General features: G+C 41.1%; 1 protein-coding gene across 3 annotated transcripts in view; it reads right to left on the bottom strand.

The window, feature by feature from the left end:
* Positions 1-13506, bottom strand: part of VPS28 (VPS28 subunit of ESCRT-I) — a 40970-nt gene that overhangs the window by 22217 nt on the left and 5247 nt on the right. For all 3 annotated transcript variants that reach the window (XM_030220949.1, XM_030220959.1, XM_030220967.1), the window contains exon 2: positions 12435-12505. In XM_030220949.1, the coding sequence (XP_030076809.1) occupies positions 12435-12471 (37 nt within the window). In that variant the 5' untranslated portion in view covers positions 12472-12505. The remainder of the gene's footprint in view (positions 1-12434; positions 12506-13506) is intronic.

The following is a 13506-nucleotide window of genomic DNA, read 5'->3' as shown; positions in this document are numbered from 1 at the left end:
TTTTTTTAAACTTTATCTTATAGAAAGGAAAAAACAAGAACAAAAATGAGCAGTACAGAAGAAAACATAGCTCAACACAGTCACCGAACAATTCCCACCTGACAAAGGTGACATCGTACTTACCCCCAATCCCCCAAAACACCACTAGCCAGATCAGTGATCTCACAGACCAGTGGCTTCAATGCCACTACTGATCAAAACAATGGAGGGTCTGGTAGCACAGCAATTAATGGAATACCTAACACAATTTTCAATCCTTCACAACTCCCAATCAGGTTTCAGACCACAAAACAGCACTGAGACAATCATAACCACTCTGATAATGAAGTTCAGAAGTGTAATATGCAAAGGACAGAAAATCTTACTACTACAATTCGATATGTGAAGTGCCTTCGACCTAGTAGACCACATAACACTAATGACCCTGCTCGACAACATGGGAATCAGCGATCCAGTGACAAAATGGTTCAATGGTATCCCAAAGACCAGATCCTGGTGTGTGGGCGGCTTGAGCTGCTTCCAAATTGCTACAATGAAATTCTGCCCGTCGTCACCAAATGAAAAGCCAAATAGCAATCAACTTCTTTATGTCAGAGTGCAGTATAAGGCTGTTTTTTTCTGTCAGTGCACATTTTTTTTTTTACTGCTGCTGCAATCTACATGCCATTAGTTTCATGCATCAGAAGTAAAAGTTTTTTTCAGTGTATGCATTAGAACACTGCGCCGAAGCTCAGTGTACTGTTGCACAGCTTATTACAGCAGCATTAGAGAAGAGCACAAATAAGAGCAGATTCAAAAAGAGATGAGAAGAGAGTAATGAGCTGAAAAGTGAAAACACTCCTACGAAGGAAAGGATGAGCTAACGCATCATGCCAGGTAACCTATCAAAGAGTGCTTAGAAGTTCCTTTGAATCAAGCCTTTTGCACCTAATATGAAGGGAGACATTTCTGTATTGTTCTGTCACGTTTTCTTGGGCTCTGACTGCATTGCTTACTAGTTGAGGATCTTTCTCTCCAATCAATGCACAGAATAATCACTTGACATTGACACCTCTTATCAATGCTGTTCTGGTGTTTTTTTTTTCTCCTTTACTACAATTATCTTGCACTGAGCTTTTTTATCAGTTGGCATGGCATGGGAATACTCCGTGGGATCTTAACCTCTTCATTCTCCACAATTTTCTTAGGGCTCTCATCCCATGCTTTTCTGGTGCAGCAATTCTGTAATGTTTACAAACTTTCCAATGGATGACACAAGCCCCTTTATCAGGTCTTTCTGTATAGAAATTTGCTTTCAAAAGTTATGAGATAAGTAACTGTTTCCAGTGTTTTCTTACAGAACGTACATTTGTCTGTCCTACCAGTTTTATTCCTACACCTGCTGTGAATCATCTCGTCTATAATCCACAGTCATGGGCTGCAAATATTTCTCTCTCTCATCCCTAGATTTCAATTCCCCTCTCCTTAAACATTCATATGTCTGGTTTTCATCAACAGACAGTTGCCAACAGTTGTTAATCTTCTGCCCTTTAGGGACCGACAGGAGTTCACATCAAAATTAATCTCATCTCATGTAGGTCACCAATCAGACATACTAGCTTACAGACTCTTAGCCAATAAGAACCATATAATAGAGAATTCATAACTGGGCAGAGGTGCCATGGTCAGACCATAACAAACTCATCTTCACACTTTAATGGAAAGAGAATGGCAAAAACAGAGAACCAATGACACCACACACTGCCCTAACCAGAAGAAAAGTGGACAACCATAGCTTCTGGTCAACAGCGATGAATGGCCAAACAAATATAATACCCAGTAACATTCACTTCATGAGAAACTGGGATGAACTAAGGTCTAGATGCACTAATCAATCGTTAGAGCCCTTCCCTTACCAATTCCCTTAGCAAATCGGTAAAGAATGGGCATGCATCAAGGAATAGGAATGCAAATGAGCTGCTCGTTGTAGCTCACTTGCATTCTCTATTCCATCGTTAAACAGTCGGCCAATCGGCCGGTGGAGCATACACAGAGCAGCCAAGCGTTATGCTGGCTGCTCTGCGCATGCCAAGGACGTCATTTATGGACGTCCTTCACTATAAAAGAAAAACTCCCTCTAAAAAGACGTTCTTTTTACAGGCTACAAGCTAATGTACAGTTCAGAGGCAAGAGAATAAAAACTAACCTGACGATACGGAGGAGCCTTCCAGCCCAGAAAATTGGAACGCGAGAGGACACAAATCAAAACTTTTTGGACGTCCCTCCCTCCAGGTCTCTCTCAGCCAATCACAGCGCGTTTAGCTGATACTGGTAACAGCTAAACGCGCTGGGACTGGCTGAGAGAGACCTGGAGCTGATCAGTTATGCTATTACTTACTTGTTCTGGAGTGCTGTATTTTGTTATGCTGTTTTGATAAATGTTCAATAAAGACTTAATACAACTTAAAAAAGTGGAAAAAAAAATCCAAGTGCTCGTCCTTTTTTATTTTTTTAACAAAACTATTAGTGGTATTTGAACCCGCCACCTCTGGATTACAAAACCAGTGATCTAACCACTCGGCCACAGCTCTACTTACTTGGATGTCCCTCCCTTACTTCCAGGTCTCTCAGCTGAGTGAAGCATGGCCAGAAAGGACGTTTTTATTATTGCGGGGGGGGGGGGGGGGGGGCCGCCCAAAATGGACGTTTTTTTTGTTTTAAGCAAAGCTTTATTAAAAAAAATCAAACAGGCTCCGATGCTGCAGGCTCTTTTTTGGACATCATTCAACCCCGGAATAATAAAAAAGTCCTTTTTGGCCGTGCTTCACTCAGCTGAGAGATCAGGAAGTCTCTGAGCCAATCACAGTGCGTTGGGGAAGCCTTGTTTAGTCCTCATCCTCAAGTAAAACAGATTGAATAAAATGACCAAGAGAGTTCATCAAGGATATTTTCAGCATCCACACTGGCAATCACAATCCTTTCACGGCATCTTCCTATGTAAGTCACTGTTACTATCAGGTTCCTAACATTTATGAATAAATGATGTCCCTGGATGGAAAAACAGTTTGATTATCTTCATAATCACAGCACAGAGCTTGAAAGTCAGTCAGGGATATCAATCAGTTTAATCCGATTTCAACACTTATATTCTACCAAGTTCTAGGCAGAGTACAAGGTAAATAAAATAACCCTCCCCAAAACGAATTGAAATACAATCCAATATTATATTTTCTTTAGAAGAAAGAACAGGCACAGTTCTAAGTAGGAAGGAGCCTTCTAAATGGTATTTCCTCAGAGATTTTCCTTATCCTATCCTCTTGGCATTGTGCTTTGGACTGCTTTTCAATGGATCTACTTTATCCATCGGGAACTGCTGAGGCATTTATCAAAAAATGATCATCATTGATATTGTCCACCTGACTCAACTAAAGTAAAAAACATCATTTTTATAATATGATGCTCGCTCGAACCACAGAAAAATTTAAACCTCTTTCTGGCTTCACCAACATCTCAGTATTTGTGTAATTAGTGGTATTTAAAAAGTGATTTTGATGTGGGTTTCTGTCCCCAGTGGGTAGAAGCTCAGTTCTTGGTGATGCTCCACATCTCCAGGAATATGCTTTAATAACCCCAGAATTTTGTTCAACTTGTCTTCTCATTTGTTCTGTAGGTGATAAATCTACTGTACATACCTATTAAGTCAATAGCTATCCTCATGTAACGCCTGAGTGCTACCCCTACCACCCACCTGGGGTTAACTCTGTGGCCACTTGGAGGGTCCTACCCAGCACTGTCCAGGCCAGTCCGCAATCCTGGGCCCCACAGTTCCTAAAAAATATTCACAAACTGAGAAAACTGCCAGAATTATTAGTCCAGGACAACAGAGCTAACAAACTAATAGGTTTATTATTTAAAAAAAAAAGGTAGAACAGTGAACCGTAAAAGTTTTACAACAGCAAATAGGAACAAGTAAAATAACAAGGATTTAATTTTAAATCTAACTGAACACTTGTTACTACCTAAGTAGTACCCGGGGAGATAAGGAACAAAACTGCTCATAGGAACTGGACAAGGTCTCAGTGCAGAGGTCTACTCCCTCCACACTCCCAACTGAGACTGGAGAGGTCTAGCCTGCTTTGCCAGGTGGCAAAACATTTTCATGCCCCAAAACAGCACAATATTAATAAAGTCAATATGTATATTAATAAGGTCAATATTGTAATCGTAATAATAATCAGCATAATCATAATCAGCATCACCAGCAGCATAATCATCAGCATCATAAATCATCCATCCACCGACCCAGCAGCAACAGCAAGGCAAGCATCTTTTATTACAGGCTGAGACTGTGCTGAATTTCCCCTTCCTCCCTCCATGTATGTGCCCCTTAGATATCTTTTTGCCCCCCCCAGGAGCCAGCACCAGACATCAAAACAAGGCAATCCCATCAAGCTATGCATCAACATTTGGAAAACATAAATGCCATTCAGCTCCAACTAGGAGTAGACTAGTGGTTAGTGCAGCAGACTTTGATCCTGGGGAACTGGGTTTCATTCCCACTGCAGCTCCTTGCGACTCTGGGCAAGTCACTTAACCTTCCATTGCCCCAGGTACAAATAAGTACCTGTATATACTATGTAAACTGCTTTGAATGTAGTTGCAAAAACCACAGAAAGGCGGTATATCAAGTTTAATTCCCTCTACCTACTGCTGCTTTCCAGTTTAATTCCCTCTACCTACTGCTGCTTTCCAAGGATGCATTTATATTCAATCTCTCTCTTATAAATAGTAGTAAAAAACAATATTAAGTGCATTTTTATAACATACCACTGCATTCCACAAAACAAAAGGAGCAAGTTCCCACAAACCATCTCTCTCTTTTGATCTAGACACAGGAAAATAAAAAAGATTTTACATGTGCCCAGGTTTCAACCTAAATCACGTTTAATACGGGATATAGATGTCATAAATAAGTAAATAAATAGATAGAAGCTCTGAATATTGAGCAGTGAGCACCTGATTCTCATAACATGATGTCTGTTTTAGTGGCCATCTAGCAGGAGAAAAAAAATCTCTGCACGAATACAACGTGTGCTAGGGGGTCCCTATAACCAGGCACTCCAAATGACACACTTATTATGATTTATAACAAATTACTACTCTACCTATGTACTACTCTACCTATGTACTCTACCTGCTATTACACTTCCTCTGTGTACATCCGTTTGCTGCCCAAACTGGCATGTTTGAAAATATAAGTGAGATTAAATAAAAATGCTACCAACAATAAAGAACGATAATGCAGATGCAGCAGCTCATATGTTTGTTTGCTTTGTTTTGAGTTTACTTAGACAATGGCTGAACAGGGGAGGGGAAACAGTAACCAAATTGGCCTCAACTTTTTGACCTCATCCCGTCTCCTGTTTTCATCCAACCTCCTTGATCCAGCCCTGGGTGTCCTTCCTCCCTCCCAGTCCCTGAACATACTTAAGTACATAAGTGTTGCCATACTAGGACAGACCGAAGGTCCATCAAGCCCAGTATCCTGTTTCCAACAGTGGCCAATCCAGGTCACAAGTACCTGGCAAGCTCTATAACAGTACAATGCATTTTACGCTGCTTATCCCAAAAATAAGCAGTGGATTTTCCCAAGTCCTTTTTAATAATGGCTTATGGACTTTTCTTTAAGGAAGCTATCCAAACCTTTTTTAAACCCTGCTAAGCTAACTGCTTTTACCACATTCTCTGGCAACAAATTCCAGAGTTTATATGCTGAGTGAAGAAATATTTTCCCCGATTCGTTTTAAATTTACTACTTTGTAGCTTCATTGCGTGCCCTCCCCCCAGTCCTAGTGTTTTTCAAAAGAGTAAACAAGCGATTCACGTCTCCCTGTTCCACTCCACTCAGTATTTTATATACCTCTATCATATCTTTCCTCTGCCATCTTTTCTCCAAGCTGAAGAGCCCAAGCCATTTCAGCCTTTCTTCATAGGGAATTCGTCCCATCCCCTTTATCATTTTTGTCGCCCTTCTCTGTACCTTTTCTAATTCCACTATATCTTTTTTGAGATGTGATGACCAGAATTGCACACAGTATTCAAGGTGCGATCGCAACAAGGAGCGAAACAAAGGCATTATAACATCCACATTTTTATTTTCCATTCCTTTCCTAATAATACCTAACATTCTATTTGCTTTCTTTGCTGCCGAAGCACACTAACCTGAGGGTTTCAAAGTATAGCCAACGATGACTCTTAGATCCTTTTCCTGATTGGTGACTCCTAACGTGGAACCCTGCGTCACGTAGCTATAGTTTGGATTCCTCTTTCCCACATACATCACTTTGCACTTGCTCACATTAAACATCATCTGCCATTTAGATGCCCAGACTCCCAGTCTTGCAAGGTTGTCTTGCAATTTTTCACAATCCTCTTGTGATTTAACAACTTTGAATAACTTTCTGTCGTCGGCAAATTTAATTACCTTATTTCCATATCCAGATCATTTATAAATATGTTAAAATACAGCGGTCCCAACACAGACCCCTGTGGCACCCCACTATCTATCCTTCTCCACTGTGATGGTCTAGTGGGGAAGGAAAGATCCCAACTCTTTCCTGCCCGCGGCGCTGATCTACTGCTTGCTCCTGCTTTTTCTTTAAAATGGCTGCCGAGACTTCAAGCGGTGGCCTCGCGAGACTTCCGCGGAACTCTTGTGAGGCCACCAATTGAAGTCTCTCCGCCGCAGTCCAGACCTCCGCAGTGGATATTTTAAAGAAAATGGAGGAGCTAGCAGCAGATAAGTGGCAGCGGTCAGGAAAGAGTAGGGATCTTTCCTGCTCCACTAGATCACCAGAAGTACTGACGTATGTTCTGGCAGGGACACTTTACTCGATGACTCGCTCACTGAGGCCAATGCTACCATGGGATCCCCTAATCCCCATGATGATGTCGGGCCCTTCTCCCTCTGCTCCGGCTCCTCCCCCCCTCCTGACCTAACTGACTCGGTCTTGTTGCCGGTGTTCAACTGCACACTGTCTTCTGCCTCATCCTCTCTGGTGACGGTCCACAGGTCACGCTCCTGATGATCTGCTCTGACTCAGAGAGCAGATCAGGAGGGGACCCGCAACCAGAGCCAACACCGTCTGTGACCATCTCTACAGTGCGCCTGTTCACGGCTCACCCTGCAGGTCTTTAAAGAGGGCTAGGATCCTGCCTCTCTCGGCCTCCTATTAGACCAATAGGATGGCGACCAGGCAGAGCGGGGAAAATTGCCCCAACCCATAGCAGTGGCGGTGAAAAACCACCCAATTACCTGAGAACCTAAAAAAAATCCAGCAGAAGGTCACGTGCAACTGCCCAATTCCATGGCTTTACTGTGAAACTGGCAACTTTGGTTCTAGCACATTTTGGGCTAGATCTTTGCCTTCACAGCCAATCAGGACACGAAACATCAGTACTGAGGATATTTGGCCAATGACACTGCAGGTGACTTTTCCACTCAGGAGTTTTCCTCTTTTCTTTGGGGAATGTAAGCTACATAGAAAACAGACTTCTGCTACAGCTATAATGCAGGACAGACACTACCTGCTGGCCAATTAAGGCAGCATTACAAATCACAAAGTCCCCAAGCTAATAGCTAGTAGCTTGAACAAAAAGCTAATATGATAGTATTACAACATAAACATATATGAGAACATAAGTGTTGCCATACTGGGACAGACCGAAGGTCCATCAAGCCCAGCATCCTGTTTCCAACAGTGGCCAATCCAGGTTACAAGTACCTGGCAAGATCCCAAAACTACTACTACTACTATTTAACATTTCTAGAGCGCTACAAAGTGTACGCAGCGCTGTACAAACACAGAAGAAAGACAGTCCCTGCTCAAAGAGCTTACAATCTAATAGACAAAAAGTAAAGCATTTAAATTTAAAATATTTAAGCAGTCAAGCACAAGAGAACAGTCACAGAAGGACTGAAGATGTTGAAGGGTGGTCTAACATAGAAGCCGCCAGTGAATTTAGTGCATCCATTTCCCCACCAGTGCAAGTATTAGTAGTAGTACTGAAACAACAGCAGCACACAGAATCTCACTCTGAACACACCCTCTGGCCACTCACTCGCCAAACAGTACAGGGAACACAGAGACAAACGGAGTTCAGGGAATACAATATACACCTGGGAACAGTGAATGGAGAGGGATAGGGGAGGAGGAGGGACCGATAGAGCGAGGAGGAGGAGTAGGGAAAGGTCAAAAGGTAAGACAACAAAAGAGGCAGGTGAGGGTGACAAAGTTCCGACTAGGGCAGACAGACGAACGTAACAGGTACTCCACACACTCAGCTTTCTCTGCAACCAACAATTCAGCTCTCCCAAAACCGATCTCGCCACTCTCCAACTCCACACAATCGTTATTGGGTCTAAAGACGATTTCCCCCTTGCTCTGGTCGCTTTTATTTCGGGTCTAAGCAATGACGCCCATGTTCGCGCCCACCCAAAATCATTTCGCTATCCGTTATACGTTGTAGACGACCACCTCGTAACACCGCCCTTAACACGCCCCCTATTTGGGCGTTTGTATCTGAGCGTACAAGCGAAACAGACGCACTGAAAGTTTTGTTTCCATTATACTGATTTAATCGTTTTTGTGAGATAAACTATAGGCGTTTTTCTCTTTCGAAAATAAGCAGGTTAACCTCCCAGCTTAATGAGTATATTGAAAAATTCTCCATACTGCATGAATCACAGTCAGGCTTATGTTCGGCCCACAGCACAGAAACAGTCCTCATCACCTTAATATCCAAATTTAAACAAGAAATAGCTATTGGGAACCATATCCTTCTTCTGCTATTCGACTTATCCAGTGCCTTTGACATGGTTGATCATACCATCCTGACCAAACTTTTGGACAAACTTGGAATAGGTGGCAACATCATTCATTGGATTAAGGGCTTCATCACTACAAGATCCTACCAAGTCATAGGACCTACAATCATGTCATCTCCATGGCTATCGGAATGTGCAGTGCCACAAGGGTCTCCGCTTTCTCCAATACTTTTTAACCTAATGGTGATTCCTCTGGCCAGAGCACTATCCCAAGTATGCATGGCCTTAATCCCTTCATTTACGCTGACGTCACCATATTTATCCCTTTTAAAACTGACCTATCTGAAATTTCCGATAAACACAGGCATGACCACATTAACCTCCTGGGCTGATGCTTTCAGGATGAAATTAAATAAAGAGAAAATGCAATGTTTAGTCTTATCTTATCCTAGCAATAAACAGTGGATTTTCCCCAAGTTCATCTTAATAATGGCTTATGGACTTTTCTTTTCAGAAGTTATCCAAACCTTTTTAAAACCCCGCTAAGCGCTTTTACTACATTCTCTGGCAACAAATTCCAGAGTTTAATGACATGTTGAGTGAAGAAATGCTTTCTCTGATTTGTTTTAAATTTACTACTTTGTAGCTTCATTGTGTGCCCCCTAATCCTTATATTTTCAGAAATAGTAAACAAGTGATTCACGTCTACCCTTTCCACTCAACTCATTATTTTATATACCTCTATCATATCTCCCCCTCAGCCATCTTTTCTCCAAGTTAAAGAGCCCTAGTCGCTTTAGCCTTTCCCCATAGGGAAGTCGTCCCACCCGCTTTATCATTTTCGTTGTCCTTCTCTGCACCTTTTCTAATTCCACTATATATTTTTTGAGATGCAGTGACAAGAATTGCACACAGTATTCGAGGTGTGATTGCACCATGGAGCGATACAAAGGCATTTTAATGTCCTCATTTTTGTTTTCCATTCCTTTCCTAATAATACCTAACATTCTATTCGCTTTCTTAGCCGCCACCGCACACTGAGAAGAGGGATTCAACGTATCAATGATGCCACCTAGATCTTGTGGAGAACTTGGGGGGGGGGGGGGGGGCTTGGGACCCCTATTGCTTGTATATGCAGAACACTCCTCTGGATAATAAAACAAGGGTTCCCTGTAAGATTTATTTCATCCCCACCCTAATTATTCTGTGTGCTGTTTTCAAGCCTTGCTAACTAGATCAGGCTGCAGGGTGGCCTTTCGAAATTGTGCAAGGACTGCCATGTGACACCCACACTCCTCTTGACCCAAAAACATGCTTACGCATTTAGTGTGATTTGTTGATCAAGCAATGGGAGAAGGGGAAGTGGACCCTTTTACTGAGACAGATGTGTGTGTGTGTAGGCAAGAGACAGTAATACAAGATCCTGGGTTGGGAGATATGTCACGAGAATGGAAAAAAAACTGCTTTTTTCTGTATTTTTACTTACCAATGTTAAGATCATGTCTAGGGTAAGATACTGTACAAGAAAGCTTAAAAATGTATTGATTGTGAACTTTAACACAAGCTTTTAGAAGATAAGTACCTACATACAGAATGGTCCAACGTAATTAAGATAACTTTAATAGATATTTGGATTTGTATTAATTCTTGGGTCAAGATTTCCTGTGTTTCATACAGTTTGAAACCACATTGTATCTGGATGGTGAAACGGGGAAGTTGGGAACAGTCTGCTAGCTTAACCACCAGGCCAGCTGGTATATAGTTTGGATATGTGATACAAAAAAAAACTACAGAAGTGTAATGAGGAGGTGGGCTTGGAATTTGTGACAGAAGGTATGGTGGGAGAGAAGTTACTTGGAATTTTTGACAGAAGGTATGGTGGGAGAGAAGTTACTAGTAGGTGGGTGAAGACAGCATGGGCTTTGTGACTCAGAGCCAGGTGGGGTGGCGTAACTGCTATTCTAAGAATTAGGGTATAGACTGATAATTGATAGAAGTCAGATGAGTTGGATTAGGAAAGTAGATCATTGGTTGATGGGATGTGCTAAGATGGTAATTAGTTTCCGGATTATTGTAAAACATGTACTAAATTAATTGTATAAAAATGAGAGAAATCTATGTTTGTGGGGCTTCCTTGTTCCCAGGGCAGTGAACTAGCATGTACACAAGGAAGTCTCTCTTTAATTATTTCTTTTCTGCATTTCAGACTTGCTATAAGCCTCTGCTTGAGCTATTTACTTGTTTCCCGAATAAACTTTTCTATTTATTTGACTTCTGAGTATTATTTGTTTTATTAGTGTAAGAAACAAACACAAGAATGTGGGTCTTCTAGCAATAATCAGTTGGGGTTTGGCTAACGTGGGTGCAGACCCCAACAATCCCTTTCCTGGTTGGTGACTCCTAGTGTGAAACCTTGCATCATGTAGATATAGTTCGGGTTCCTCTTTCCCCACATGCATCACTTTGCACTTGCTCACATTAAACGTCATCTGCCATTTGGATGCCCAGACTCCCAGTCTTGTAAAGTCCACTTGTAATTTTTCACAATCCTCTTGTGATTTAACAACTTTGAATAACTTTGTGTTGTCAGCAAATGCAATTACCTCACTAGTTACTCCCATCTCTAGATCATTTATAAATATGTTAAAAATCAGTGGTACTAGCACAGACTCCTGCAGAACCCCTCTACCCTTCTCCATTGAGCATACTGACCATTTAGCCCTACTCTCTGTTTTCTGTCTTTTAGCCAGTTTTTAATTCACAATAGAACACTACCTCTTATCCCATGACCCTTCAATTTCCTCTGGAGTATTTCAAGAGGCACATTGTAAAATGCCTATTGAAAATCCAGATAATATCAATTAGCTCACCTTTATCCACACGTTTGTTCACCCTTTCAAAGAAATGCAGTAGAATGGTGAAGCAAGACTTTCCTTCACTAAATCCATGTTGGCTTTGTCTCATTAATACATGCTTTTGAATATGCTCTGTAATTTTGTTCTTTATAATGGTCTCTACCTCAAATGGTATCCACCTCAAAATTTGAGCCAAAAAAAAAAATAAAGTCCACTGTAAAAACAGAAAATGGAGTTGAGCCTTTGACTGTTTAGAGCCATTTCTAATCCGTGAAACGTTTTGCTGTAAGGCTTTGATAGCAGCAGCTTTTAAGAGGCTAAGAGCATGTTGAAATGTTGTACAATGAAAAAAGATAAGCCAGATTATTCAAGACTGGTTTATAGTTGGCTTTCCACACACAGATGCCCGGCTGGCCTCCAGTCGCTCAGTACTGGAATTACAAATCATTTTCAGTTGAGTTTTGATGAAGACAGCCCGGGTACATAGTCAATAGCACAGGAACATTAGAACACATTTCCCAGTACAATGCTTGAAGCTAAGCTCACGCTTTTTCTTTATTATAAATGATTTTAAAGAATGAGATCATGTGTGCAATGAGTCTGCTTTAGTCCCTGCAATTAACCATTTGTACTGCAAAAGTTCTAAATATGGTCCCCAACATAGCTGCTAGGTGATGTCACAGAACTCATCCATTCACTGCAACTCATTATGCCCATCTCTCCAAACCCCATGGCATTTTTTAATGCATTTGTATTAATGAGAAAGGGCTCACCTCCCATCCCTTGCGTGGTGGATATTCCATGAAACATCTTCTTAGCCTTTTTGTGGAAATGCTGCTAGATTCTGCAAAACAGAAACACCAGATAGCAACACCATCAGCAATGACAGATATCAATTATCCATTCAGTCTGCCCAGTTCTCTTCCACTTTGCATAGATGATGTAAATTCACATATTTAAACTAAAACCACTTCCCCGTCCCTTCATCTCTTTTACCCCCTCAACCCTATTGCTAGCAAACTTCTACTTATCATTTCTGTAGCGCTACTAGATTTACGCAGCATTGAACACTAAACACATAAGAGACAGTCCCTTCTCTACAGAGCTTACAATCTATTCAAGACAGACATGCAGGACAGGTAAAGAACTACTGATTACAATTTACTGAACATGTTAACAAAGTTAATATTTTATTTTAGTAAAAATATTATTCACACTATTCTCTGTTCTAAAAAATTAGCGCTGATCACTCTTCTATAAACAGCGCTCTGAGATGGGCGCTGTTTATAGAATAGTGCAAGGATTTACACCAACTGAAACTTGGTGTAAATCAGCGCGGATCTCTCGAATTCTATAATACTGCACACATTTTTATTGAACGCTCCTGACCCACTCATGCCCCTCCCATGGTCACGCCTCCATTTCAGTTGCACCCTAAAAAATGTACGCATGCATCTTTACAGAATAGTACTTAGCAAGATGCGTGTATAAATCCAAATTGTTACCAAATAATTGTTAATGCCCAATTATTGCAGTTTTGAGCACCATATATAGAATCCAGGGAAATATGTACTATGTAAATAAATATATTACAAAAACATATCACAGTAAAAATCTTTCATCAATACACTTAATAGCAGCATACTAGTTATATATTAAATGCTTGTGAAAAAATTAGCGCCTTCAAATGATCATCAGGTTGGCTAAGAGTTACAATGTTTTTAGAAACCATCTCCCAGTTTGTGCCATTCAAATGGATCTGGCAATGTAAAAGATCTTTTGTGTGTTTCCATCATGTGGTATTGTTTAAATGAAGGTAGTTGTAATTTTCAATTATTTTCTGAC

This window comes from Microcaecilia unicolor, chromosome 1, assembly GCF_901765095.1.
Source record: "Microcaecilia unicolor chromosome 1, aMicUni1.1, whole genome shotgun sequence".
In the NCBI taxonomy this organism is placed as follows: Eukaryota; Metazoa; Chordata; class Amphibia; order Gymnophiona; family Siphonopidae; genus Microcaecilia; species Microcaecilia unicolor.
Note: the sequence above shows the minus strand (reverse complement) of the source record. Positions and strands in the feature narration are given on the sequence as shown.